The 25,553-nt window shown below is 43.2% G+C and overlaps 1 protein-coding gene across 1 annotated transcript; it reads right to left on the bottom strand.

Annotated features, from left to right (window-relative positions):
• Positions 1 to 1,175: 1,175 nt before the first annotated feature.
• polr3e (polymerase (RNA) III (DNA directed) polypeptide E) lies at positions 1,176 to 25,553 on the bottom strand. The gene is made up of 21 exons (XM_056297067.1): positions 25,302 to 25,553; positions 24,294 to 24,417; positions 21,283 to 21,333; positions 19,958 to 20,035; positions 19,695 to 19,810; positions 18,913 to 18,995; positions 18,402 to 18,509; positions 18,217 to 18,266; positions 17,981 to 18,100; positions 17,523 to 17,608; positions 15,296 to 15,340; positions 15,095 to 15,186; positions 14,213 to 14,333; positions 13,844 to 13,925; positions 13,656 to 13,715; positions 11,472 to 11,629; positions 11,195 to 11,256; positions 10,386 to 10,867; positions 7,595 to 7,672; positions 7,275 to 7,400; positions 1,176 to 3,528 (listed from the first exon to the last, which is right to left on the bottom strand). The coding sequence occupies exons 2-21, from the start codon at positions 24,330 to 24,332 to the stop codon at positions 3,472 to 3,474; spliced, it is 2,094 nt and encodes a 697-aa protein (XP_056153042.1). The 5' UTR covers positions 24,333 to 24,417; positions 25,302 to 25,553; the 3' UTR covers positions 1,176 to 3,471.

Raw genomic sequence — 25,553 nt, 5'->3', positions numbered from 1 at the left:
CAAGGTGCATCTGTCTTCGTGCCCAGTTCTGGAGATAGGTTGTAAATTATAATCGAAATTAGGTTTTTTTTTTTTTTTAATTGCGTCAGTATCAGGTCGGTTTTCTGTGCCTCACTGACAGCTCAACACATTCATTTCTCCCTTAGACAATTTTGCTTCTTGTGTCATCGACTGGGTTTAAATGGGCACAATCAGTGCTTTTGTCATTTATAAGTACTCGTGCTATCAGGAAAAAGAGCAGTATTTTACAGGCAGCAGGGACTTTTGCCCTCTATCTGGCAAACATCTGATCCTTCCTTGTAATCTACAAACCTGTTTTACTCGCCTATCAGATTTTCTCAGTTTCTATGGGTCATCGGCACCCTGGTATGCATGCAAATCACCAATGTGTACTCTGTAATATACACACACACACACAATGGTACCTCTCTCTCATCCTTCATGTGACTATTGGAGAGCTTGAGAGGAGCCTGGGTGTAAGATATTGACAACTTAGGTTTTGCAGACTCGGCATTTGGAGATGTTTGTAAAGGCAGATCGCGCTTGTTTTTCTTCCAATGGGTATAGGTCGTTTTGTTTTGGGTTTTTTTAACATAAGGAAATGGCTTTACTTTTCTCCCTCTCAAGGCCAAAATGAAAAAAATCTGAGCCCAGACAAATGCTATAGTTATGCAAACCCTAACAGATTGGAATTTCGAATCCGATTCCCGAAAATAATTCAGTCAGTTGAGATGGCAGTAAAAATCAGGTTTTGATCCTATACAAATTCAAAGACATCTTTATGAAAACATTTTTAAAGATGGCTAGGATGATGGGGGCCCTGGTACACCCTATGGGGGAAAAAAAATCTCATCTTCTACAGCTCTTAATAATACATGTAGAAGCAGCAAGGGACTCGGTTCCCTGTACCAGAACTGAACTGTTATGGAGGAAGTTGAAATGTAGTCCCTTGTTTTCTCTGCCATTGAAAAAACGTTGGGCTATGCTGCCTGAAATAATTTCATGAGCACTGCATTCATACACAAGTTTGTGTTGCGTGGTTTCATTTTTCAGATTAATTTTTCACCAAACTAAACTGAAAATAATTGCTATCAGTTTCCACATTACTGGACCAGCAGTCCTATCTGCATCATTCCTCAGAAAATAAACAAGACAGGTTTAACAGTATTGCAGTGTTTATTGACCGATATACAACAAACCAATTGGAAATAAATGTGAGTCTTTGCGGTAATAATTGCAGATTATTAACCTACACAACCTGAAATATGGAATGATTTGACTATTTTACTAGCAGTGAAAACACTTGGACATTTTTAATAATGAGAAACCATATTGAGTGGGTGACGGTGGGGGGAAACAATGTTTTCTTTTTTTTTTTTCTTCCTGCAATTGCTGAAACGAATGGGGGTTTCTCCTGAATACCTTGCAAGGCCGAGGCACTTAATTGGAGGCTTACAGTAAAATAGCAGCATCACTTGACACAGCAGAGCATTTGTATTGCTCACTCAAGTCATCCATTATCCAAACCGCTTATCCTTAGCCAGGGTCGCGGGGATGCTGAAGCCTATCCCAGCAGTCATTGGGCGGCAGGCAGGGAGACACCCTGGACGGGCCGCCAGGCCATCACAGGGCCGACACACATTCACACCTAGGGACAATTTAGCGCATCCGATTCACCTGACCTGCATGTCTTTGGACTGTGGGAGGAAACCGGAGCACCCAGAGGAAACCCATGCAAACACGGGGAGAACATGCAAACTCCACACAGAGGACGACCCAGATGACCCCCAAGGTTGGACTACCCTGGGGAATCGAACCCAGGACCTCCTTGCTGTGAGGCGACCACGCTAACCACTGCGCCACCGTGCCGCCTTCACTCAGGTCAATTTTATTTGTATAGCCCAATATCACAAATTTGCCTCAAGGGGCTTTACAGCAACACAACATCCTGTCCTTAGACCCTTGTATCGGATAAGGGACAACTTCCTAAAAAAAGCCTTTAACAGGGAGAAAAATACCAAAGAAACCTCGGGGAGAACAACAGGGGAAGGATCTCTCTCCCTAGACGGACAACGTGCAATGGATGTTGTGTGTACACAATTTACAGAATACAACACTGAAAGAGAATAACAGTCGACTGTGCAGTGTTCATGCTGGACCATAATCTACAGCTCACCAGATGTAATGATTGTCACAGAGCTGGCGATATTTTCTACTTTGCCCTCATGTTACATCAATAGATTGGATCCCTTCATACTCATGAACAGTGACATTGTTCAGTGGAGTATTGCAACATCTTTATTTAAAATGCATTTTATTGGTTATCAAATTAATTCACACTCAGGTTTCTTACATATCTGCAAATCAGCAGAGACTGAAATTCAGAAACTGCAGGCACAATCCCTAACTCAAACCATTTTAATCAACATTTTCATATTCTGTCAGTATGTTTCCATGATGTGATAATGATGCAACAGTTAAGGGTTTCAGGATGAGCAGCAAGTATCGAGAAATTTTGCACCCATTGCCATGTTCGCATTTATCGCAATACAAACTGCAAAGGGAGCTTTTCTACACTTTGACTCATATGTGGTCTTCTGAATTGGCATCGAAACAGAACGATTTGCTTGTTCATCGACAGCATCTATGGGAACAGCACCATTATACTTGGGAAACCTGGCTTTCCTTCAAAAGATTGAGCCCTTCTCCACTGCCACCATTTTATTTATTTATTTTTTTAAATCCAAGCACACCGGATCCTGTATATAACGGAGTACAGCCAGCAAAATAGTAGATAAACTTATTTTCCCTTTGTGTAGTCTGAGGTGGCGTAAACATAGTCAGCGATCATTTCAGATCTAAATCAAAGAATTAAAAATGGCTATAAAAAATGTTTCCTCTTTTAATAAGCAATAAGGCCTTACTCCATGCTTGTTTTGTGGGTGAGGGGATACAGAAAAACAAGGGAGAAAAACATTTTCTTCTTGCAAAGGCAACAAATCAGGGGGAAAAAGATCAAATGATGCTGGACTTCAGTCATTTTCAATAGTGAACACATCTTCATTCAGGTAAAACAAGTTTAACCAAAAACTAATCAAACACCAGGGCACCGACTCAAACTTATCTCTCGAAAAGTCACCCCCCCCACAGTTTTTGTACGACATCTTGTACTCAAGCTCTTAGTGCGAGTATGTCAGAAATAACTCGACACCAAGCTCATACCAGAACACTTAGAAAGGTCGGGATGATTTCAGTTAAATTAGGAAAAGCTTTTATGTTCTGAGCTGACCAGATGACTCACATCTTTGTCCTCCATTCTTCTGCCCTGAGAGCCGGGGGAGCTATGACTGGCTCTTGTCTCTTTGCTTTGCCTTCCATTGCGGAGCCCCCCTCCCCCCTCCATTAGGCTCTGGGGAGACAATTGGACCGGCTGATGATGACGACAACAAGCGGGTGTGCTCTCTCTCCGTGTCAGGACTGGAACGTTCCCTTGAGGTACCACATCCCACCGTTGCTGCTGCAACACTCCTGACAAAGCAGAATCACAGCACAGGAGATATTAGCTCCATGCAGTAAAGGGCGGAGAGCCCGGGTGATGTAGCCTATGAATAAGAGGGCTCTCATGAGCCGCACAAGATTAGAATTGCTTTATTTTTAATTTCCCGCGTTGATAACTACTTCTTGACGAGGTGAACCCATTTAAAGTAATAGCACCTTAAAAAAAAAAAGGGCCCTACCTTGTAAGTTTTGACCTTCCCAAGATTTTGTTGAACAGTGTTTAAAAAGCACCACTTAACTGGTTATGCATTGAATGAGTCATTACTTGGTTATGTTAAAGCAACAATCCAGAAGATCTAAATGCATAATCATCCTTTCCGATACTGTCCATTGCTGGCGTTCTTTAAGACAATCTTGAAATGAAAGACGAAAGCCACTTTATTTTGTCATTGAAGGTTACTATGAATTTATTCTCTGCATTTAACGCATCCTGTTGTATAGCAGCAGTGGGCAGCTGCAGCACCCAGGGACAAACTCCAGTTCTTCTTTCCATTGCCTTGGTCAGGGGTACAGACAGGAGTATAAACCCTAACATGCATGTCTTTTTGATGGTGGGAGGAAACCAGAGCACCCGGAGACAGACAGTGAAAACATGCAAACTCTACACAGAAAGGACCTGGGATGGCCTGGGGTTCAAACCCAGGACCTTCTTGCTGTGAGGCAACAGTGCTAACCACTGGACCACCGTGCAGCCAACAATAATTAATCTGCAAATATCCAAATCATTAACAGTTCTGTAGTTTCTCATTTTAATGTTTACTGTTGGGCAGCACTTCCCTGAGGAAAACATGATACGGTGGAAAACATTTAAAGAATAAAGCTGTTGTGGCCAACAGGGTATTGGTAGGAGAAGCTTATTAAAACACCTTTATCAACATTGTTTCAGACCATTTCACCTACTTGGGAATAAAAGTAACCCGATCACATAAAAAAGTTGTTTGGAGCCAATTTTCCCCCCTAACTAGAATGCACAAAAAACAACTTCAACAGATGGTCACTCCTTCCATTATATTTAGCTGGTCGTGTTAACTGTAAAAATTAATACATTGCCTGAATTCACTTGTTTGTTTTTTTTCCCAGTGTATATCAATTTTTATTCCGTAAAAAAAAATTCTTTAATATACTGGACAAAGTGATATCTTTTTATAAAATCTAAAAATGTTAGGGTAGGAGTACTTCCTAGACTCAAATAAGAGTTTGTTTGAGGTACTCTTTGGATAGGGATATATATAGATGTAAAAACCATGAGAAAACCTTTTATTTGATATCTTCTTTTTGAACGGTAAAACCCCTGGGATTCGAAAGGAATACTTGCAAAGAACAAAAACGTCTGGTGGCCTAGCACTGCCCACCGTCCAGCTCTACTATTCGGCAGCAAGTATAGGAAATTTACTCTATTGGCTTAATAGCTCTGCTACGGACCCCCAGGTTGGGTTACTACAGAATCACTGTATTGCAAACAGACCTCAGTAGCATCTCTGCTCTGTACGGCACTCCCGCTAACAGTCAAACCTTTCAGTAAACAATACCACTCTCTAAGAACTGTGATGCAATTTAGGAAAAGGTATGGTCTGCGACTGATGTCGGTACTTGCTCCAATTAACAGGAATTTATGTTCCCACCATCTTTGACTGATTCTACATTCAAATTGTGGGAAAGACGGGCGTCTGGGTGGTGTGGTGGTCTATTCCGTTGCCTACCAACACAGGTATTGCCGGTTCGAATCCCCGTGTTACCTCCGGCTTGCTCGGGCGTCCTCACATACACAATTAGCTGTGTCTGCGGGTGGGAAGCTGGATGTGGGTATGTCCTGGTCGCTGCACTTGCGCCTGCTCTGCTCAGTCAGGGCACCTGTTCCGGGGGGAGGGAATAGCATGACTACGTCCCCCTGGCAAAACTCCTCACTGTCTGGGGAAAAGAAGCGGCTGGCGATGCCACATGTATCAGAGGAGGCATGTGGTAGTCTGGAGCCCTGCCCGGATTGGCAGAGGGGGTGGAGCAGCGACCAGGACAGCTCAGAAGAGTGGGGTAATTGGCCAGATACAATTGGGGGGGAAAAGGGGGAAAGACAAGGGTTACATTCAATTAAAGACTTGTGTTGACAACGTTTTTGCCTCTTAATCAGATATCCCAAAAACACCATCTTCCACAACCACATTTTTTTCCGATATCTACAAATCCGTTACTTTAATGAAACATCCCAATTTCCACAACTTCCACAGGAATCCAGTCTAGATGAGATTCTACAGTACATGACATACTCTCAGCCATTAATTGACCTTCCCTTGAAATAATTAAATCTCATTGGGAACATGACTTAGAAGTTGAATTGTCAGGGGATGACTAGAAAGAGTCCATACTTCCTCTATTTGCTCTCGACACAGGCTCATACAATTTAAAGTGGTACTTCACCTACACTTTTCAAATGAAAAGCTTTCTAAGATTTACCCCGATTTAGATCTTAACTGTGGCAGATGTAAATCACATATAGGCCCTCTTACTCATACTTTCTGGACTTGTCCAAGATTTTCCCTTCATGGGATCTCTGTTTTTGAGACATTTACAGAGGTATTTGGAATACCATTTGAACCCTCTGCTCTAACAGCAAGTTTTGGTGTTGTCCAAAATGACTTATCTTTATCCAAACAAAAGGCTAACTCAGTAGCTGTTGCTTCCCTGGTAGCTAGACGTCTAATTCTGCTTAAATGGAAGCAAGAATCCCCACCATCACATATTCAGTGGATCAGAGATCTTTTGATTTTTTTTTTTGATATACTTTATTAATCCCCGTGGGGAAATTAAGCTCTGCATTTAACCCATCCTAGCTGTGTAGCTAGGAGCAGTGGGCAGCCTCCGTGCAGCACCTGGGGACCAACTCCAGTTCGTCTTGCCATGCCTCGGTCAGGGGCACAAACAGGAGTATTACCCCTAACATGCCGCCGTGCCGCCCAAATTATGCAGTTTCTCCACCAAGAAAAAATATACTCTTAGAGGCTCAACTGACATATTCTATAGCGTATGACAGCCATTTTTTATCTCATGTAGGCAGACTAAAACCGAGCTCCCTCCCACAAGTACAAAGGTCTAGATTCAGTCAGTCTCCTATTGGACTGTACAAACGCCATTATGCCTTTGGAAGGATGTTTTATTATTTATTTTACTTTATTTTATTTATCTATTACCTGCAATTTTCCAATGTCTGTACTTCACTTTCTTGTTTATTTTTACTATGCTCACCAAGATTATTAGGATTTATAATACCCCCTGAAACAGTACTTTTTTTTGGTCCGCTGTCTGAAATAACGCCGTTGATGCAATATCTTTGTGCACAATTTTGTAATATATTTAAAACCTATAAATGAAGTTAAAAAAAAAACCTTTATCAGCAGTAGTACAACCATGCTTTGTTTAATTGGCGGTGGGGGAAGGTGTTGACACTACAGCACTGGACTGTTTCATTCTGCATCCATGTCTGGGATTTGGATTACTCAAATGCCGCTGTAATTACCAGAGTCTAAAGGCATCGTTAATTAAAACAAAAATGACTTCAGGATTATTACTATAACCAATGAATAGCTGTGTCCACACTGGAACACTGTCTATGCCACTTTGCCAACAACCGCTTGGGAAGGACAGGCCATGGGAACTGGATCTATTCAGTTAGGGTAGATGCTGATAAATCTAGCTAACCCAACAGTCCCAGGTCCTCCTCTTACCTTAAGCAGCCGGTCAATTTCTGCCTTGGTGACATTATCCCCAAACTCTTGGGTCAGTCTAGACTGCACCACGCTCCTCCTCACCCGGTAGTTCTTGGTAAACACGTCATATAGCAGCCGACGGTGCTGCAAGGAGTGAAAAACATCCAAAAATGAGTTTAAGAAATTGTGTGCTGGGTGAGATCTGAGAAAAGGTTGGAATAAAAAGATCTTTGAAACCTAGACAATGGAGATATGTTGGAAAGTCTTCTATAAAATCTAAAGCAGCTTAAAAGTGAACGCTTTACCTTCAGAGCACTCCTGAGGCTTTTTGGGCTTACCTTGTCAAACGTCTCTCCCGTCTCGCACAAACCAAACACTTTCTGTTCATCAGCGGCCGCTGTGGTCTGGGCGGGAAACTACAGAGAGAAGAAAAGGACAGACCAGTAAGGTAGGAAAAGAATAAAAACCCAAGATGAGAAAGAGTGGCATTTTAACATGTCCAATAAAGCTGGTCAATGACTGTGGCCTCAGAGTGACAAATGTAGTATTGTGGTCATACTGGGTTTCAGGTGTAAATGCACATTAAGTGCATTGGTAGAAATTGGGCATGTGTTTTTATGCAAAGCATCAACATGAAAAGTAAAAAGTGAACAAAGTAAAGCTTTCACTTGTGATACATGCCAGTCCCATTTCATATCATGTCAAAATAGTGACCGCATCTCCCCCCCCCTTTTTTTCCTCCCCAATTGTACTTGGGTAATTACCCCACTCTTTCAAGCCATCCCGGTCACTGCTCCACCCCCTCTGCCGATCAAGGGAGGGCTGCAGACTACCACATGCCTCCTCCGATACATGTGGAGTCACCAGCCGCTTCTTTTCACCTGACAGTGAGGAGTTTCGCCAGGGGGATGTAGCACGTGGGAGGATCACGCTATTTCCCCCAGTTCCTCCTCCCCCCTGAACAGGCGCCCCGACCGACCAGAGGAGGCGCTAGTGCAGTGACCAGGACACATACCCACACCCGGCTTCCCACCCGCAGACACAGCCAATTGTGTCTGTAGGGACGCCCAACCAAGCCGGAGGTAACACGGGGATTCGAATCGCTGATCCACATGTTGGTAGGCATCGGAATAGACTGCCATGCCACCCGGACGCCCATACCAGTTGAAATTTAAACATGCTGTCATCGTCGGAAAAAAAAAAGTTTGAACTAGAATTTTAGACAGAGGTTCTGTAGTATCTGTTGGTGAATATCTACTATGAACTTGGTGGGCAATATCTGAAGCAACTTCACCTTTTCTTCAAACTCGCTTTCCACCTCATTCTTTGCATTTGGCTGCTATGGTGAAGATGTAAAAAACTATAGTTGTTTTTGCAGTTTTCCCAAGAAAGTCCAAAACAGTAGCCACAAAAATGAGCTAAAATTAAATATTGCAAAGTGTTCATGATTTAGATAGTGGCGGATTAGTTATTGTCCTAAAAACAACAGTGATAGAAATAATCAAAAATGAACATTTGTTGGCATACAATCTTCATGTGCTTAATAATAACAATAATAATATATTTTACAAACCATTATGCAATAGCTGATTTGAAAAGTGCTTAAAAGTTTGATAAAAAATAAAAGCCAACTGCCCTTTGATCGGCTCACAATCAACCGACCTCAGCTCTCTCCATATTTTACCACTACTCGCATCGTATGGACAATTAAGCTTCTTGCCCTTCATCCTTCACATTAGGTCCAGGCCAAGTAACCGGATCCCAGATATGGTCAAACTGACAAACGTCCTCCAAGACGAACCTTCACTGAGTAGTAATGGGCTATATCTTCTAAGCCAACCTTTCGCATAACAGATCCGGCACCCAGCCGTTCCCTCCCCTACACCGTTTCAAAAACCCAATAACCTCCAGGACCTAGATGGGATAAGATAAGACCAAAGCCAGACAAATGCTCCTGAGACACCACAGGAGCCCTACCTGCTTAGGAAAATGAGAGAGTGTGGCAATATCAGCCTTATGCAAAAACACCACTGCAAACATGCTGGGGCTCAAGAAAAACACACACCTTAAAAATCAAAATGCAGACTGACCTCAACTTCTAAGACAAAAAGTATTGGTCATAAAGTCCAATTACAGACAACAATCCTGTCTGCCACATATTCCAATAAATGTACAAGTACACAATGGTATTCGGTTCAATTTTCCAAGTGGAACCTGAGAATGTCCCCGGTGCATTTCTCAGAGTGCACTGTCCCAGAAACTGAGCTGTCACAAGCTTAAAATGGCCGTTAAGTCCTTTGTTTTGTCTGAGAAAGCCGATAGCCATGTTTCAGTTGACTACCCGCTACAGTTAAATAACGTACCTTTATTCAGCCAGTGCCGGTAGTTTTAATAATATGGGGGTCGAGACTGGGATTGGCTCTTAAATCTAGACAAAGCAGACAATTACCTCTGTGTTTCAAAGCCCTTTCCATGGGAAACACGTGGGAGCACTCAATTATTCTCACTTGCTTTGTGTGACCTTATACTGAGTGAAAGTTACAACCCACGGAGTACCAAGATGCAACGTGTAGGTACACCTGCAACAAAGTAGAAGTATTCCATTTTTTTTCCATTTTCTGCACTTTTATGCCATTCCACAATCATACACCGCATATCTACCATCAGCCCTGTGATGGCCTGGCAGCCTGTCCAGGGTGTCTCTCTGCCTGCTGCCCAATGACTGCTGGAATAGGCCCCAGCATCCCCACGACCCTGACAGCAGGATAAGCAGTTTGGATAATGGATATCTACCATAGGCCTCTGTTTGGACTTTTCTTGCAAATAAATTCCATATTCCCTTCCTATGTGGCCTTATATTATGGATTTACCCATAATATAACATCATTGTGTGGAACTTAATTGAAAAGAACAATCATCCCAAGTTTTTCTGATCATGCTGTAGGATGAGGCCATGCAACAAATCAATACCTGGAATGACGACAATATTCTCAATTCCATAGGAATCAAACAAATGTGAAAATACAACAAAAATAGATGGGGATATCAGCAAGGAGAACGTGATAATTTTGGTCTACGAGCTGATCTATGATCACCTTTATATTGAATATGTCACTCATAAATACTCACAGGCACCAGTATCTGTTTACACTGGCAAAGCAGTATGGTGTCCTGAAGCAGGCGGTCTGAGATGGAGTGGAAGAGGTTGTGTCCAGTCGGTAAGGAGGCCAGGTGGAGGTTGAACAGCCTCTTAAGCTCACTGAGCGTGAGTACAATATGTTTCTTGAAAGTCTTTGACACAAAGTCCCGGAGCTCCGGAGAGGGAGAGGTAACTGGGCTCCCGCCGTTACGGTTAGTGTGATCAGCAGCGGGGGAAATGGCACTGGGGTATCCGTTGACACAACCATTAGGGACTGAGGAAGAGGAAGGGAAGTCTGTATCCATCGGTTCATCTTCCATGTGGCTGACCGGTTCCTGTTTGAAATGGACAATGTTTCCTGTCTGTGTACTCTGTTTTCTGGCATTTAGGTCCTTTTGTAGTGACGACTGGTTTTCCTGGGCACGCTCTTGGGCTGTCCTTAGACGCTGCTCCCCGCTGATGTGGACAGGTGCTAGAAAATATCAGATGTTGACTTTAGCTTAAGCAAGTTACTTGTTCTGATTAATAGTGTTTGCGTAGGAGGGCACACACACTATATTTTCAAGGAGCTGCTGGCTTATGGTGACCAGTTCATAAAAGGAGAATGGAAAGCCGCACACCCATCTACTCCACCCAAAAAAACAAAAAAAAAATTTCTTAAACCAGCTTTTGGCACACAGTGCCTTCATCACAGAGAAGCCAATGCAAAATCTGATGAAGGCACTGTGTGCTGAAACCTCGGTTTAACTAAATGGAAAACAGAAAGTACTGATAGGTGATTGCCAAAGCTTTCAATTACCTGGCTGTGGAGCATCCTTTGGCATGAAATCCTCTTTAGAGAAGTTAAAGACCTTTTCCAACCTTCAGGGAAAAAAAGAGACACAACTGATTCTGACAAAGATGATTACTGATGTTATACTCCATATCCTTCAATGGAGAACAATATGTGATTAAACCTAACAATTTTGATGGTGATAATACCCGGGTTGAATGGTGATGCTTTGCATATTAAAATGATTAATCTCATCTTCTTTATCAGTTCTGGGGCGTGTTTGTTACACCCGAGTGTGACCTACTTGGTCTGAATGCCGAGCCACAGCATGTGTTGCCTGTGGGCCACATCTGGGTGTTTCTTAATGAAGTCAACATCACTAGGCAAGAGGAACTCCCAGCCGCGGTTGATGCGTGGCACTGCTACATGCTCCAGGAACTCCTTCACATCCTCTGGAGGAAGCTAGGAGAGAAAGGAGGAAGAAATCATTAGCACATTTAATAGAGAGGATGAGGCAGTAATAGGCAGATGGTTACAGAAGCAACCTTGGGCAAACAACATAAGCCACTACATCTCCAATGAAGCTGCTCAGCACCAAGAATGTAATGTTGTACCGCAAAGTGTCTTCACCTGAGAGGGGGTCTGTGTGTACTAAAGCCTCTCTACTTTGGGGAATTCCCTCACGGCTTTAAATATGAAATCATTCCTCTGCTCCAGTTTACATCTGCTCTGTTAACACAACCTTATGGGACCAATGTACAAGTCCAAACTGGTAGTTAAATCAAAACAAACCAGTGATTTTTACCTTAGTCTAGCTTTTCATCCACCAGATGTGTGTAAGTATATGATAAATGGACAGCATTTTATATAGTTTTCTAGCTGCAACAGACACTTAAAGCGCTTTACAATCAATGCCACAAACACACACACCGATGGCGGTGTCAACCACACAAGATAACAACCCACTCATCGGGAGCAGTTAGGGGTTAGGTGCCTTTCTCAGATACACCTTGACATTTTTGCAAGGAGGAGCCAAGGATCGACCGGCAACTCTCCAGTAAACAGACAACCTGCTCTACCTCCTGAGCTACTGCCGCCCCAGAAAGGATGGATAGATGAACTGCTAATTTATTCATTTACCCTTAGGTTTGCTGTCCCCCTGTCAGATCAAAGTAGTCACAAAATCACTTACACTCCACATTTCCAGGACATCCTACACGAGATAAAAATTCAAGCTCAACCAACTGTACCAAAAAAGAAAGCCACTTTATTTTGACATTGTATTCTCTTTTTTTTTTTTTTAGTTTTTTTTGCTCCCTAATTGTATCCGGCCAATTACCCCACTCTTCCAAGCTGTCCTGGTCACTGCTCCACCCCCTCTGCTGATCTGGGGAGGGCTGCAGACTACCACATGCCTCCTCCGCTACATGTGGAGTCACCAGCCGCTTCTTTTCACCTGGCAGTGAGGAGTTTCGCCACAGGGACGTAGCACATGGAAGGATAATGCTATTCTTCCCAGTTCCCCCTCCCCCCTGAACAGGCGCCCCGACCGACCAGAGGAGGCGCTAGTGCAGTGACCAGGACACGTAGCCACATCCGGCTTCCAACCCGCAGACACGGCCAATTGTGTCTGTAGGGACGCCCGACCAAGCCGGAGGTAACACGGGGATTTGAACCGGCGATCCTCGTGTTGGCAGGCAACGGAATAGACCGCCATGCTACCCGGACGCCCTGTCATTGTATTCTTGCAACAAAATGCACTGTTACAACAAATTTGTTCTCTGCATTTAACCCATCCTATTGTATAGCAGCAGTGGGCAGCTGTGGTGCAGCGCCCAGGGACCAACTCCAGTTCTTCTTTCCATTGCCTTGGTCAGAGGCACAGACAGGAGTATTAACCCTAACATGCATGTCTTTTTTTATGGTGGGAGGAAACCAGAGCACCCGGAGGAAACCCACATAGAGATGGGGAGAACATACAAACTCCATACAGAAAGAACCTGAGATGGCCTGGGGTTTGAACCCTGGACCTTCTTGTTGTGCCACCATGCCACCCAAAAAAAAATATGGGTATGCATTGCAAAACATGACAAAGGAACAACCTCAGGTACAAAGAGTAGCAATAAAGTTATTTGCATATCAGAGCATCTTAAGGATGATAATAGGAAGTAAAATGAAAATGCACTGTAGTCACTATGTACTCTGCTCTAACCATATAATTTGTCATTAACTGTAAATGAACAGTAGCATTACTTTTTCCCTTGGCACTGGAGTGATGGATTGTATTATGTTCTGCAAAGTAGTACTCTGTTCATTCAGTAATAGACGCTGTACATACGCAGCTCTGCCAAGGAAGGGGGAGATTATTGGGACTGATGGGTGGAAACAGGTGCTGTTTGCATATTTAAATGCTTTAATTGCCCCCTCAACTGTGTGGGGGCCAATGATCCTACATGTTACACCTACAAGAGATGATCCTAGTCCTTACCTTAATGATGGCGGCAATCTCTCTTCTCATCACAGAACGCTCCAGGGTGAACCTCCACATCTAAATGGGGTGATGATACAGCGTGAACTCAGAGTCAAACATGATGACTGACTTTTGGGGCAAACGTGGTTATTGTGATATTTTAAAAGGAAGTTTCAAGAAGGAAAACAGTAGTGACGATGACTCACCACAAAGTCCCTGCCCCGACACAGCACTTCAGCAGGGACACCGCTGTGGGGACTGAAGCTGTTTTTAGGATACAGAACATCACTGGGGAAAGGAAAAACAGATTACTTAGCCAGCACGCCAGTTAAAAGCAATGAAATATTTAACTGCAAGAAACAGAAGTCTAGTTGGCTTTATGTTTCTCTCTTGTGTATACATTTTATGATGGCTATTCATTTATACTCATTTCTTAAAATGGGCTTTCACTGCACAAAGTCTGCTTTGGTATACTGTCACAAATAAATTTAACTTAAAGAAATGTGGAAGCTATTCAAGACATTCCTTCTATGAGAGGATATTTGTTGTTCCTCAGAGTGGCTGCCTGGTCTCACCTCTTGACAACCCAGTTTCCCTGAACAAGTAGCGCCACCTGTTGGATGCAGCGCAGCACTGAAGTAGAGTCAGTGCCAGAAGCTAGCAGACCCATCAAGTTGGCAAAAGGTATCACCTTGACTAAAAGAAAGAGAACGATGTGAAGTGTAAAACATTGTCAGAAAGAAAACATCAAATAACATTTTATATGCAACTTTTTATACACACTTTTTTTTTTAATAAATGCACAATTATTTCTACTGAGATGCAGATTTTTATTAAATGGTTTCCACAGCTCTTGCTCAGATCTTTAGTAAAGTAACTCATATGACACTGGTCCGCAGCAGTGTGCTAAATGTTCTACATTTATTTGCATATATTTGCACCTTAACCAAAAACTTTTTTTGGGGAGGATTTTTCCCCCTTTTCTCCCCGATTGTACTTGTACTTGGCCAATTACCCCATTTTCCGAGCTGTCCCGGTCACTGCTCCACCCCCTCTGCTGATCCGGGGAGGGCTGCAGACTACCACATATCTCCTGCGATACATGTGGAGTCGCCAGCTGCTTCTTTTCACCTGACAGTGAGGAGTTTCGCCAAGGGGACGTAGCGCATGAGAGGATCACACTATTTATTCCCCCTAGTTCCCTGTCCCCCGAAACAGGCGCCCCGAATGACCAGAAGAGGCGCTAGTGCAGCAACCAGGACACACAACCACATCTGCCTTTCCGCCCGTAGACAAAGCCAATCGTGTCCAACGCCCAACCCAGCCGGAGGTAACATGGGGGTTCGAACCAGCGATCCCCATGCTGGTAGGCAACGTAATAGACTGCCACGCCACCCGGACACCCCTAAAGCTTTTTTTTAAGGTATTTTAACATTTGTTTAAAAAGGTTTACTAACCATTTTTCATCAGGGTCTTGACTTGTTCAGCCAGTGGCAAGGTGCGGAGCTGAGCCATTGAAAGTACATTACTGGGGCCAACAGGCTTCACACTGATATATTCAGAAAAACAATGGGTGAGACGGCATAAGAGGACACTTCATGGCTTTAGAGACTAAACCCCCCCCCCCCCATAAACTAGTACTAGTAAGATGTACTTACACTTTTTCCTCTGCCAGAGGAGGCATGAGCATTGCCAGATACTCCCTGAGGAAATACAGAAATAATCAAAGGGAGAGCTAAGGGAAATCATTCATAATGGCAGGAATAAAAGATACGGAGAATAGGAGCTGCAAAACCTCTTAAAACTCAAAGCAATAATCCATATCCGTTTTGGGTTTTTTTTTTTTACTTTTAAAAGTCTGACCTCAATGAAAATGTCCTGAAATATTAAGCCTGGCGAGGCTTTTCCTTCAATTGTCATTATCAATATTTGTAAACAGAAAAAGTGGTTTTATTCAAAAGTAAAGCAAAGCCGCATTGTTAAATTTTGTCTTAACTGTTATAATCAAGTACAATTATTTGGACTAAGTGTCCAAATAATAATTTGAAGCGGAGGTGAGAGTGGCAATAAATGATCAGGCAAGCAAATGCAGATGGACGTCTGGTTATTAAATTAAAAAGGGCAATACAGAATGAAAAGTTACAGATTAAGAGATTAAATCTTACCTCTGTATTCTCTAATCATTACATACACTACCGTTCAAAAGTTTGGGATCACATTGAAATGTCCATATTTTTGAAGGAAAAGCACTGTACTTTTCAATGAAGATAACTTTAAACTAGTCTTAACTTTAAAGAAATACACTGTATACATTGCTAATGTGGTAAATGACTATTCTAGCTGCAAATGTCTGGTTTTTGGTGCAATATCTACATAGGTGTATAGAGGCCCATTTCAAGCAACTATCACTCCAGTGTTCTAATGGTACAATGTGTTTGCTCATTGGCTCAGAAGGCTAATTGATGATTAGAAAACCCTTGTGCAATCATGTTCACACATCTGAAAACAGTTTAGCTCGTTACAGAAGCTACAAAACTGACCTTCCTTTGAGCAGATTGAGTTTCTGGAGCATCACATTTGTGGGGTCAATTAAACGCTCAAAATGGCCAGAAAAAGAGAACTTTCATCTGAAACTCGACAGTCTATTCTTGTTCTTAGAAATGAAGGCTATTCCATGCGAGAAATTGCTAAGAAATTGAAGATTTCCTACACCGGTGTGTACTACTCCCTTCAGAGGACAGCACAAACAGGCTCTAACCAGAGTAGAAAAAGAAGTGGGAGGCCGCGTTGCACAACTGAGCAAGAAGATAAGTACATTAGAGTCTCTAGTTTGAGAAACAGACGCCTCACAGGTCCCCAACTGGCATCTTCATTAAATAGTACCCGCAAAACACCAGTGTCAACATCTACAGTGAAGAGGCGGCTGCGGGATTCTGGGCTTCAGGGCAGAGTGGCAAAGAAAAAGCCATATCTGAGACTGACCAATAAAAGAAAAAGATTAAGATGGGCAAAAGAACACAGACATTGGACAGAGGAAGACTGGAAAAAAGTGTTGTGGACGGATGAATCCAAGTTTGAGGTGTTTGGATCACAAAGAAGAACGTTTGTGAGACGCAGAACAAATGAAAAGATGCTGGAAGAATGCCTGACGCCATCTGTTAAGCATGGTGGAGGTAATGTGATGGTCTGGGGTTGCTTTGGTGCTGGTAAGGTGGGAGATTTGTACAGGGTAAAAGGGATTCTGAATAAGGAAGGCTATCACTCCATTTTGCAACGCCATGCCATACCCAGTGGACAGTGCTTGATTGGAGCCAATTTCATCCTACAACAGGACAATGACCCTAAACACACCTCCAAATTGTGCAAGAACTATTTAGAGCAGAAGCAGGCAGCTGGTATTCTATCGGTAATGGAGTGGCCAGCGCAGTCACCAGATCTGAACCCCATTGAGCTGTTGTGGGAGCAGCTTGACCGTATGGTACGCAAGAAGTGCCCATCCAACCAATCCAACTTGTGGGAGCTGCTTCTGGAAGCGTGGGGTGCAATTTCTCCAGATTACCTCAACAAATTAACAGCTAGAATGCCAAAGGTCTGCAATGCTGTAATTGCTGCAAATGGAGGATTCTTTGACGAAAGCAAAGTTTGATGTAAAAAAAATCTTATTTCAAATACAAATCATTATTTCTAACCTTGTCAATGTCTTGACTCTATTTTCTATTCATTTCACAACATATGGTGGTGAATAAGTGTGACTTTTCATGGAAAACACAAAATTGTTTGGGTGATCCCAAACTTTTGAACGGTAGTGTAATAAAGTGATCATTTCACTTTGGTCAAACTCCGGCACCGAAAACTAACTGTATTGGAAAATATTTTTGTACTCACTTTGGAGTTTTAACCAGTTCAGGGTTTTCTGTGGCATCCATTGACTGACAGAACAGGTATTGCTTCTCGTGCTCTGACCGACCATCCTGAACAAATGATGACATGATAATGACCAGCCATCCATGACCAGCCCTTTTTATAAACACTAGGTGTAGGGACATCACTGTACTGATAATGGATAACAGAAGAATACCAGCCAACAATGTACTCAAAATAAATTATGATATTATTTTCTTACAGAGACAAACCTGACTAAATATCAATAATTTTTGTTCATTTAACCAAATTGAGACATCTTAGAATCAACAGGCTAAAACTAACTCCACTAGCAAAAGTAATGGACTACATCTGTACTTGACACCAGCTGACACTTGACGTTGACGTTGGTACTTCATTGATGGGTCGAGAAAGTGGAAACAAGTGGCACCATCACATTTTACAATGACTTTGCCCCCCACCTTGACACCATGGTATTGCAGGTGAACCCAGGGCTCCTCCGCCTGCTTCTTCTGGAGGAACTCATAGGACTGAATCCTTCTCTGCCGAGCATGCTCTGACTCGGGACGAGAAAACCTAACCTGGAGTGGTGGGAGACGTTTACAAAGAAACACAAAGAGAAGTAAAGTTGCAACTTAAAGTATTAAGTGAGGGAATGACTGAGTGTACGAGAGAGAGTGAGAGAGAGCATGCTTACAGTGATAGCCTTCACATCATCCTCAGCTTCATCTTGTGAGGAATCTCCTCCTGCAGACAAAAATTTACAATTTACTCATCTGTGTCTGTAACTTTCACCCCATGGGATCTCTTTTGTTATTACACCATTAAAATGCACACCACACACAGCTTGAATCAAGCACATAAACATAAAAACAAACACACCCTCATTGCCTGCCTCCCTCTCTTTATGCTTGCCATCAGCCTTGTCCAGGTAGGTGAAGCTGGGCCTCATCTGAAGGATTCCCTGCAGAGGTGTGACATGGAGCTCCCCTGTTGACACAGACAACAACCAAAAGCCCTCGTTAGATCAGTAAAAACAGGACATGAATAAAAAAATTCCCCAGGTAAACACAGAGGCGGGCTAAGGGGAAAAAAAAAACACAAAGACAATACATTTTAATCCAAACCACGTTTTCTTGATTGTTGCGGTGCCAACTTTAAAATATTTTATCATGTCATTATTCATGTAAATTTTACATTTTTCTCCAAAAATCAGATTATGAAAAGATTAAAAACACACACACACACACACACATTAGGAGACAGGTTACAAGTACAATGTATGCATTACTCAGCGAACACACCGATGGCTTTTGTGACGTGACAACAAATGAAAACACATAAACATGCTTTTGTAGCAGGTTACTGAATGCACTGGTCAGCAGGAACAGACCTTTACGAAACACTGCAGCAGCATATCTTGAGGTGTTGGTGGTGGCCTGAATGGATGAGAACATTTGTTTGTCCATCATCTTCCTGCGCAAAAACAATAAGATATGGAATGCAATGAATGTTTGTCTCTGTGTTGCTCAAAATCAGGAGACTGGCAGACAGAGATGCACATCACCTTGAATTATAGCTACGCAATACATCAATATATGGATACTGTGATATGAGACTAGATATCACATTGGATTTTGGTTATGATATTCTTTTATGACAATAGGTATCACATGGGATTTTGGTTATGATATTCTTTTCTTACGACTAAGGCCTGTCACTGGTCTGCTTAATGTCAGTAGTCTCAAACGGCCCATGTCAAATCTTTTTGTACTACACGTGTGAATAAGTTAATCGTTGTAAATCACATTTCGGTGGCCTTACGCATACGAAATAGGTAGTGATTGTACAGAAAACGGCTTCTAACAGGTGTCTGAAATTTAGATTTGACCAGAAATGTAAAGCGCTTTGAGTGGCTGTTGCAGCTAGAAAAGCGCTATTTAAAACGCAACTTGATTGATTGATTGACAAGAAACCGCTGACTAAAGCTACCATTGGTTGCTGCAACATTAATTTTGGGCAACATTATATCAGCAGCCCATCATCAATGCACAATATGGCACATCTCTGCAACACTAGTGGTGGCAGGGCTTGTAATTTAGGTGACTCAAATCAGTTAATGACATTAAGTAGCTGGGGTCCAACAGTTCGGACTATGTTTGATAGCAAACGTACACTGAATAGGTGCTGGTTTCATCATAGGATGTACCATCCACATTGAGAGCAATTTGTTCTCCCTTACTGCGACAGTAGTTGGGGCTCATAGTGTTGATAGCCAGTTCCAACTCCACCTATACAACAGGTAGTAAACCACAAACACACAATAGTATTAGAGCAGGTAGGACATGATAGAAATTAAACACATTTGAAAATGAAAATAGGCTGTCAAACAATAAATATAGATCTTGAGGGGTGTTAACTAAAGCAACCCATATTACCTTTTGCTGCTTAGGTTTGATCCTGGCAGATAGATGAGTCACGTCATCATAGGTCATGGTTGATGGTCGAACAGGGTACTATTTTTAATATAAAATGTTAATCGATGAATAATGCCACTTTGTTAATTACACACACAGAACAGTTAAAATACATTACAGATAATATATTATTTGAACTGCTTCTTTGCCCAAGCAGGGCTTATTCTCATTTCTAGTATTCAGGAAACCAGTACCCATATCTACACGCATTTCTGTTAATTCTGTATGCCTTTTATTAGTGTAATATTTAAGTTTGAATACTGTATCATGGATACCCACTATTGATTTTTACCCATTTACAAAGTTGTTAGATAACACCTTCTACATACATGTATTTCTTTGTACATTGTACAGATCTGCCCTCCTTTTATCGGCCAAATATGTATATAGATGTGTGGGATGTATTTAAACCCTTGGGGCAAATTTATTTGCATTACTGCTTCTATTCTTCGGCAAGTATGTAAAATGAACGACTAATTTAGTGGTTCAGGTCTGGTAGGGTGGTGGGTAGGTGGGCGGGCTGGGTGGATAGTGTAGTTTGTGTTTTGTATACTGTGAAAATCTACAATAAAAAGACCTTGATAAAAAAAAAAGCTTGTTTGCATTAGAAGTTCAACAGCAAGTTTATACAGCAAATTAAATACTATCTGTGTGTGTGTGTGCGTGCGTGTGTATATATAAAAAGATAGATGTAGGGAAAAAAACTAATGCATTTCAGTACAAGATTGTTTCGTGCGTCACGCACTCATCAGCTGCCAATGTGCTTAAATGACAAAGTGCGTGACGCACGAACAAAAGCTTGTACTGAAATGCATTAAAAAAAATGTTTTCCTACATCTATGTTAATATTCCGTTCCTCATTTGTTAAGCACTTTTATCTACACCATTGATTGTTTCGGGGGGGGGGGACGATATATATATATATATATTTTTTTTTTCCATCTATTTGATAGCTATAGTCAAGAGAGAGACAGGAAGGGCAGGGGAGGGATCGGGGATGACATGCAGCAAAAGACCCGGACTGGATTTGAACCCAGGCCACTGCGGTAAGGACTTAACCTTATGTGGTATGCACTCTTATCAGGTGAGCCACCAGGGTGCCCCGTCTGTGTATATATTGTGTTACATCTTGTGTGTTTCATGTGAGTAACCTACCAAGTTAAATTCTTGTAATCTTACTGAACTGATTAAAAAAAAAAATTTTTTTTAATTGATGGTTACAAAAGGGGGCCATGATAAGGCAATAAGGTTCAAAGTTAAAACTCAATGCACTGAGACAAACTTACCTGGAACAGATACAACTTGTCTGCAAGACTTTTAGCCAGATACACGTCAATCTAAAGACACAGAACATTGCTCCAAGTTATTCTATGTACACCCAATGCGTAACTACAACCCCAAGGAATCTCATTGTCACTGAGTAACTGAACAACTAATTTCAAATATAATTTCATTCTGCTTACCCTTGTCTACACAATCATTTCCATGACTATCATGCTGCATTCAGATTAGGGTGGATGATGGCAAACCGGCAGTGTTTCCCCATACATAGATTATTCTGTGGCGGCATGTGACACTGTTAAACACCAGTGTCCAAAACTAATGCTATAATATAAGAACCATGGCTGATGATAAATGAATGAATGATTCTGTAAACACAAGCTTTTTTTTCTTTCTTTTAATGGAGGAACTATATGTAGTCAGATATCTGTAAATGTTTAATTACAAAATCTGTAGCGGACTCTATGGACATAATTCACCGTAATCGGTTCTGGTCACTTTAAGAAAGAGTTTCTGGGTTGACAAGGTGAGCTACAATGATGATTGGTTGGGGCAGTGCCATGTTGCTCGGGCTGTTGGTTTTGTATAAAGAAAATAAAAGACACACACGTAGTCAATGAGAGAAATTATCTGTCTCTACTTTCCTGCAATTCCTACACTGGTGACCCCGACATTTGTCTGCTGGACATTTCCAGAGACAACTCTTCGTGAACATGACAACTAATGCAGTTTCTCTCAAGCTGCCGGAGTTCTGGGAGTCGTCGGCCTCGGCTTGGTTCGCCCAGACAAAAGCGCAGGAAATCACCGCAGACACCACAAAATACTATTATGTGGTGTCAGCTCTTGGCAGTTCAACAACAACCAGAGTGGTGAGCCTCCTCAAAAATCCTCCGCAACAGGATAAATACGAGACACTCAAGGCTCACCTGTTGAAACCTTCTGAACTTTCTGACGTTTGCCATGGCCAAGGCGGCTGAGCCATGGTCTGCCCGCCAGCAATGACAGCTGCTGGCGGGGGGACAATCCCTCTCCTACATCTCGGAGTTCACCACGAATGTACAGCATGTTGCTGGCAAAACCAACCTCATCGCTGACTGCCTCTCCTGAGCCATTGAGGGGGCCGTCCACTTGGGTCTTGACTATGCCCGAATGGCAGCTGACCAGGCCACAGACCCGGACATGCAGGCTTTCAGGACGATTGTGATAGAGCTGCAGTTAGAAGACGTGGCTTTCGACGACGCTGGCACCATGCTCCTGTGCGACGTCTCCACAGGTCAGCCCTGGCTCGTCATTCCCACTGGCTGGAGGTGCTGTGTTTTTGACGCTGTCCATGGCCTCTCCCACCCTGGCAAAAAGCCGTCTGAAAGATTAGTGGCAGCCATTCATCTGGCACAGACTCAAAAAAGACGTAAGAGACTGGGCTGACACCTGCGTGGAGTGTCAGCGCTCTAAAGTACACCGCCACACCAGAGCCCCCCGGCACAGTTCCCAGTGCCCGAAAGGAGGTTTGACCATGTAAACGTGGACCTAGTGGGCCCCCTGGCCCCCTCACATGTTTTTATTTATCTCCTCACCACGGTGGACAAGATCACTCGATGGCCAGAAGCCATCCCACTGTCACTGACGACATCCACCGACATAGCCCAGGTGTTCATCGGGACCTGGGTCGCCTGGTTTGGCACCCCATCTGACCTCTCCTCGGACAGGGGATCACAGTTTGTGTCTGAGCTCTGGAACGCAGTCACAGAGATTATAGGGGTGAAGCTCCACCGCATCATCAAGTACCACCCACAGGCCAATAAGTTTTGCGAGCGGTTTCATTGCTCTATGAAGGCTGTTCTTCGGGCCAGCCTCAAGGATAGCAGCTGGGTCGACAGGATCCCATGGGTTATGCTGGGCATCAGGACCACCCCCTTAAGGAGGACCTCCAGTCTGCTGAACTAGTTTACGGACAGCCGCTGTGGGTCCCAGGGGATTTCGTCCCCAACACCACAGACCACGCTCTTGGATAACGCCAGAGCTTTTGCACCGGTCCCCACTTCGTAACACGGCCTCCCACACTCTCACATCCCCGCAAGTCTGCAGTTGGCAGAATACGTTTTCCTCCGCCATGATGCCCATCGTGGACCCCTGCAGTCTCCCTCCGATGGGCCATTCCACATCCTGGAGACCGGGAACAAGCACTGTGTCGTTGAAGTCGGCAAGAAGCCAGAGCGCCTTTCACTGGATCGCCTCAAACTGGCTCACCTGGACTTGGACTGACATGTTGGACTTGACCAGCTCCCACGGCAGGGGTGCCCTCCTACCCTGCCCCCACCCCCCAAGAATGCCCCTAAGGTTCCTCCACCCCCCACCCTACCCCCACGCCGCCACAGGGTTCCTAAGGCCCTTCCTGTGAGAACCCTGGCCTCTGCACCTGTTTGGCGAAGCCGTTGCGGCCGGGCCATCCACTCCCCTCCAAGCTGACTTTTTCTATTATGGTGAATTCTGGGGGGACGTATGTAACAGACTCTATGGCCATAATTCACCATAATCGGTTCTGGTTGCTTTAAGAAAGTGTTTCTGGGTTGACAGGGTGAGCTACAGCGATGATTGGTTGGGGCAGCGCTATGTTGCTCAGGCTGTTGGTTTTGTATAAAGAAAATAAAAGACACGTGTTCAGGTAGCCAATGAGAGAAATTGTCTGTCTCTTCTTTCCTGCAATTCCTACAATATAGTATTCAATTGTTGATTTTTTTTAATAGAAAAACATTATACAAACAGCCAAAATTCATAGCCTGTCTTTAAAGAATGCAACCCCGCTTCTAGCCAAACATCTTCCAACTCCCCCTTAAAATGCCTATTTTAATAATAATTGAGTAACTTATTAAATGTTTCTTTGAATCACTTCATTTCTAATAGGCTGAGCACCTGATCTTGGGGCAAGCTACTTGATCAAATTTTTATTAGCATTGACAAATAACATGTGGAATAGCTACATTCACATAAATTCTCTGGCTTTAAGCTCAAGACACACCTCGTCTATAATGGGGTCATCTTCATCCCCACTGGCCATATTGAGAGAGGCAGAGTGAAAAGGAAGGTAGGGATATGGAAGATGTCACAGGGGAGGGCAGGCAGTAGAGCTTAAGACACTCCACCTAGGAACAAAGAAGCATTGAACACAGTATTTAGAAACACTGAACACGGTATTTAAGCGACACTCCCACCGTTATATTCATGTCGAGGTCAGGTCTGTGAAAAAGTGCAGGGTGTGCCAAACACTTGGTGCAGTAGCTATGAGTGTTGTGACACGAGGTGGATGTGATTCAGCAAAACAACAATAAATCCAATCATTCATCGAATATCATGAAAACAGCACCGCCGTAAGTGAAGACGTCGTATGCTAACAGCGATCTCTTAAACTAAGCCCCTACAGGAAGCGAATTTCTACAAACCTTGAGTCAGCTTGCCCACGAAATTAGTCGTTCATCAACTAACACAACCACGAACAAAGTCAGATTTACATGATGCAAGAACGCGTAACCCCAGTTAGACGCCTCGTCCGCGTAAAAGCATTAATTTAAGTAAACATAACCCATGTCACCTGGAGCTTTTCGATGGTGCAGTTCATTTATTAATCATCAGCGCTACGTGTGATGAGAAGTCTTAGTTTATTATCAAGCTAGCTTGTGAAGCTAACGGTGACTAAAAGCAGCCACGCTAGCAACGTATCAGACCCTATCCCGGACCTGCGTTGCAAATAAAGGTTCAAAGTTTTACCCTGTCCACAAAACAGTTGTAACAGGTGTGGCATGCACATTATCCAACCATACCACTAGCCACGGCTAATGCTGGCAGTAAGCGACGTGGGTATCTAAATCTCAGCCCAGGCTCAGTGGCCGGCGCCGCTAGCTAACCAAACGTTAGCTTTACTAGCCACCTACAGAAGACAGTCAAATTAATTCTAAAAAAGTCATTCATCGGATCTTTGCTTTACAGCTGACATTCCCTGTCTAACAACCAAAAATAAAACGGGTCTCACCTGCTGACGACGTCGTACAGTTGCTGTTTTGTTTTGGGGGGTTTTGCTATCTCATGAGTAAACTGAGATTGGACTCTAAAGGGGGACTGGCTACCTGCAGCTAACACAGTTGAAGTCCATTGCTGGTGGTACCAAGTTGACTTCGCACAGACACGTGGGGAGGAGCTCGTGTCGTGATCGTGCCCATAATGCACAGCGAATCAAGTCCGCTCACGGATCTCACGGCGTACTTTGAAGCTGCGCTCCAATAGT

This window comes from Lampris incognitus, chromosome 17, assembly GCF_029633865.1.
Source record: "Lampris incognitus isolate fLamInc1 chromosome 17, fLamInc1.hap2, whole genome shotgun sequence".
Classification (NCBI taxonomy): domain Eukaryota; kingdom Metazoa; phylum Chordata; class Actinopteri; order Lampriformes; family Lampridae; genus Lampris; species Lampris incognitus.
Note: the sequence above shows the minus strand (reverse complement) of the source record. Positions and strands in the feature narration are given on the sequence as shown.